General features: G+C 37.1%; 1 protein-coding gene across 1 annotated transcript in view; it reads right to left on the reverse strand.

Annotated features, from left to right (window-relative positions):
• Nucleotides 3,773-4,749, reverse strand: part of LOC109850176 (nuclear pore complex protein NUP214) — a 41,249-nt gene continuing 40,272 nt past the window's right edge. The window contains exon 19 of the mRNA XM_020420121.1: nucleotides 3,773-4,248. Within this exon, the coding sequence (XP_020275710.1) occupies nucleotides 4,127-4,248 (122 nt within the window). The 3' untranslated portion in view covers nucleotides 3,773-4,126. The remainder of the gene's footprint in view (nucleotides 4,249-4,749) is intronic.

Here is a 4,749-nt window from a genome sequence, read left to right on the forward strand (position 1 = left end):
CTCACAGAGTGGATTAGCAAGATCCTTTTGGGCCGAAACTTTGGTTTATGCGAGCCATCTCATGAACAGGTTATCGTGCACTACGATACATGGAAAGAATCCTATAGAAAAATGGTCTGGTTCAGTGGCTAGTGATTATGAGTTGCTTCAGATATTTGGGTATCCAGCTTACTATCATGTGAATGATGGAAAATTGAATCCGAGAGCTAGAAAAGCAGTCTTCGTGGGCTTTAGAGAAGGAGTTAAAAGCTTCAAGTTGTGGGATCCAAAAGATAAGAAGATAACCATTAGCAGAGACGTCACTTTTGATGAGGCTCACATGATGAGGCCTCAGATCCCTCAGCAGGTGGAGGAAGGTCAGACTAGTGGGATATCGCAGCAGGTGGAGGATGATATGACTCCACAAAATCCGGATAGCAGTGTATCCATTAAGGCTCTTGATACGAGTTGCCGTGCGAGCACCCTTTGGTCGTGGAATTACCAAAAGGTGGGTTGAGAAAAGGACGACCAAAACACAAGAACAATTCAGTTTGGCGAAGGAAAATACCTTCTCTAGATTATGAAGAACAAAAGATTACAATCTCTCCCTCACAATCTGACTCTAGAATTGAAGAACAAGCTCTCCAAATCTCAATCTAGAATCTAATCTCTCTTGATTAAACTCTCTGACCTAAAAAGATCTCATACCTCACAATATAAACCCTAATCCTTTTGATTAGGATCTCACTTAGACCTAAAACCCTTTAGATCTACATCTCGATGAGTCGACTCATGACTGAGATGAGTCGACCGAGCAGAAGCTTTTGACAAAACGGCTGGGTTTCGTGAGTCGACTCATTACAGACATGAGTCGACTCAACCTGATGAGTCGACTCATGTACCGTATGAGTCGACTCACGAGCTGAAATCTGGATTCTTCGAATCTGCTGCTCGCCGTCTCGTTCCACGCTTCCACCTGTGCTCCGCCGTGTCGCTTCACACTACTATTCTCAAGATATCATGAGAATCACCTATCCTCAAGCTCCCATGAGGATCGCTTTTCCGAAGAGAAGATACACCCGTATCAGCTCTTACAGAGGTGACACTAGGAGGAGATGATTTGACAAATGGGCAGATGCAGGATACAGTCGATGTTGGGAGGAGATGTATCGTATGCAGGATACAGTGGATGCATAACTAATAGATAATAAATAATAATATAATAATGATATAATAATATACTATACAATAGTATAATCGCTATAACATTATTAGCTTTTTCATAAATAAATTATAATAAATTAATAATTATAAAATATTATATAATAGTAACATATTTAATAATAACATAATAATATAATAATATTATTATAAAAACATATTGTATAGTAAATATAATATTATATAAAATATTAGTATATTATGTAATAAATAATATAATTTATTATAAAGTAAAATAATTTTTATTAATAAAATAATTTTCAAAATCATATTACCCCCTATTCGCCACGTGTTTTTTTTACTCGGAAGCCACTTGGGAACTAATATTTTCAAAATTTCAACTCGATAGGGCGGTTTAATTACCGTTAAAAATCATGCGTCTTGTTAACTAAAGGTTACGGGTTTAATTGTTAAGGTTACGGGTTTAATTGTTATGCATTGGTTGTGAAGGTTACGGGTTGGGGGTTGGTTGGTTGTAAATGTTATGCATTGGTTGTGAAGGTTACGGGTTGGTTGTTAAGGTTATGGGTTTGTTGTGTAGGTTTAGGGTTTAATTGTTAAGGTTACGGGTTTAATTGTTAAGGTTACGTGTTTAATTGTTAAGGTTACGAGTTTAATTGTTAAGGTTACGAGAGAGAGAGAGAGAGAGAGAGAGAGAGAGAGAGAGAGAGAGAGAGAAGGGATCTATAACCTTAACAATTGACACGTAACCTTAACAATTAAACCCGTAACCTTAACAATTAAACCCGTAACCTTAACAATTGACCCGTAACCTTAACAATTAAACCTGTAACCTTAACAATTGACTCGTAACATTAACAATTAAACCCGTAACCTTAATAATTAAACTCGTAACCTTAACAATTGACCCGTAACCTTAAAAATTAAACCCGTAACCTTAACAATTAAACCTGTAACCTTAACAATTAGACCCGTAACATTAACAATTAAACAGTAACCTTAACAATTAAACCGGTAACCTTAACAATTAAACCGTAACCTTAACAATTAAACTCGTAACCTTAACAATTAAACCTGTAACCTTAACAATTAAACCCTAAACATTAACAATTAAACACGTAACCTTAACAATTAAACCTGTAACCTTAACAATTAAACCCGTAACCTTAACAACAAATCCGTAACCTTAACAACAAACCCATAACTTTAACAACAAACCCATAACCTTAACAACCAACCCCGTAACCTTAACAATCAATGCATAACATTTACAACCAGCCATTATCCTTAACAACGAATATTCTAAAAATACGAAAAGAATAAAAAACAAAAATAATAAAATAATAATCATCTTCAATCATTTCAATATCATCAAAGTAACATCATGAGAGAGAGAGAGAGGATCCGTAACCTTAACAATTGACCCGTAACATTAACAATTAACTCGTAACCTTAACAATTAACCCGTAACTTTAACAATATTCTAATACAAACAACGAAAATAATAAAAAGTAAAAATAATAAAATAATCATCATTAATCATTTTAACTATCATCTCAGTACATCATGATAAAGAGAGAGAGAAAACAAAAATAATAAAATAATCCTCATTATATTTTAATAAAAAAGGAAAGAGAGATAGAAGGGTATTATGGTCTTCACATATTTTAATCTCATGGGTTTTGTGTTTTTGGGGCTCAGAGAACAGAATATTTATTTTTGGGGGCAAAACACCCGTTGACAAAGTCTTGGGGGTGGGAAGCACGTTTTCTTGTCTTTTGGGGGCTGAAAGCATTTTTCCCTAAGAAAAAACACCGTGAAATCCAAACTAAACCTAGCTATTGGATTAGATTGATTGATCAAAATCTGATTTGATGAGCTGGCATGCAATTAATGAGGGATGGGTAATATAGTAAGATGGAAAAGAAAGAAAATAAAACTCAGCTTTCTTTGTTTTCTTTCATCTCGTTAACAGAGGCCGTAAGAATGATGGGGAAAGGAACCCGGCTGACCTGGGCCGCCACCTTCGGGCGTTTTGTGAAGGCCCACTATCCCATTTCACGACGGCTGCGTTCTTCTCTCCTACATTCTTTCTCTGGACGCTTAATCTGCATTTAGTAAGAGATGAAGTTCGCACTTCTACGTTTTCTGATGCGGCCCCTCGTGTTTTCACCCCCATCACCTTGCTTTTAACTTTGTTTTTCTTTCACTCTTCTGGGTTCTCTTATGGGTGAGGCATATCTTTTAATGCAAACGCTTCAACCTTAGATGGATATCAACCAGTCCAACGCCCAGTTGCTGCAACATGACTGCCACGGCCAGTTTCAAGGATGCCAATGATGCATAAACGCGCGATTCCATCTTTCCATGCCAGCGCACCGAACATCGCCAAGACCACGGTGCAGCGCGTGATTCGCTATTGTGGCGTGACGGATTTGGTTTCATATGAAACGATCAGACCGAATCTTCCTCCAAGCATGTCTCAGATACTAGAGAGAAATCCTAATAAGCTTCGAATGTAATTAACTTATCTACTGATTAACTAGCATGGTGCAAGTCTATAGGGACATGAGTATCATCTTGTATATAGTAACAAGAAATGGACACCAACTAGTGGATGCTTTTGTGATATTATCATCCCACTGTTCTGCGGGAGCTTCTGGCTCCTCGAGAACAAGCACCAATAATAGTATCCAGTAACGAAATCAACAATTTTGACACAACTCCGACAGGTGATTGTTAAGATAGTATATATGTGTATAGGCCCACTATTGACCCGCTTTAGCCCATGTACAGTCTATATATTGTTTGTATTACAGGATCAACATAACAAGGATTTAGCTCTACGAATTAATATGGTATCAGAGACAATCTCAACCATCCATCAAAACCAAACCCTCTAAACTCAAACCAAACCTTGCTGCTGCCGCCTGAGTGTTGGTAGTTGCCTTTAAGTAATGCACTGCTATTTTCTCATCTGTGTTAAAAGCTGAGCTGGGGGTTTTCCAGCGCTAGCACCACTATTCCCACCAAACGCAGAGAAACCGCCTCCTTGGTTGTTCCCAAAGGAAGCAAAACCACCTGCACGTACACATAGAAGAATCAGAAACCACAGTTGAGGTGTTGTTATGCCTAGCACATTGGACATCCATGAAGATGGACACATTTTGTTTGTTGATAAGATTTAAGTTCTCTGATAATTAGAGACGTAGTCAGGCAACTAGTGAAATATATCAAAGTGCATCATTCATACATGCCCATAGTTTAAACATGCAAAGTTGCGTCTCACAAACTATACATCACACGAAGAAATTAAAGAAATCACATTTATCCATTTTCAAAAGCCCACATGGGCCACATCATCGTTTTAAAGTGATAAAGCTCCTGATCCGTTGGAAATCTTTCATTTGTGGCGTTCTATTAATGAACTGTCTTATAAGATGCACCTAATAACAATACTTAATTTCACAGATATCCAACCTATTTATTCTAACACTTCCCAAGAAATCAGAGGTAATATCTAAATTGAATTAACTTCTTATTTTGATGGTTTTGTGTGTGTGTCTGCGTTGTTTTTTTTTTTCTGGG

The sequence above is a fragment of the Asparagus officinalis genome, chromosome 7, assembly GCF_001876935.1.
Source record: "Asparagus officinalis chromosome 7, Aspof.V1, whole genome shotgun sequence".
In the NCBI taxonomy this organism is placed as follows: domain Eukaryota; kingdom Viridiplantae; phylum Streptophyta; class Magnoliopsida; order Asparagales; family Asparagaceae; genus Asparagus; species Asparagus officinalis.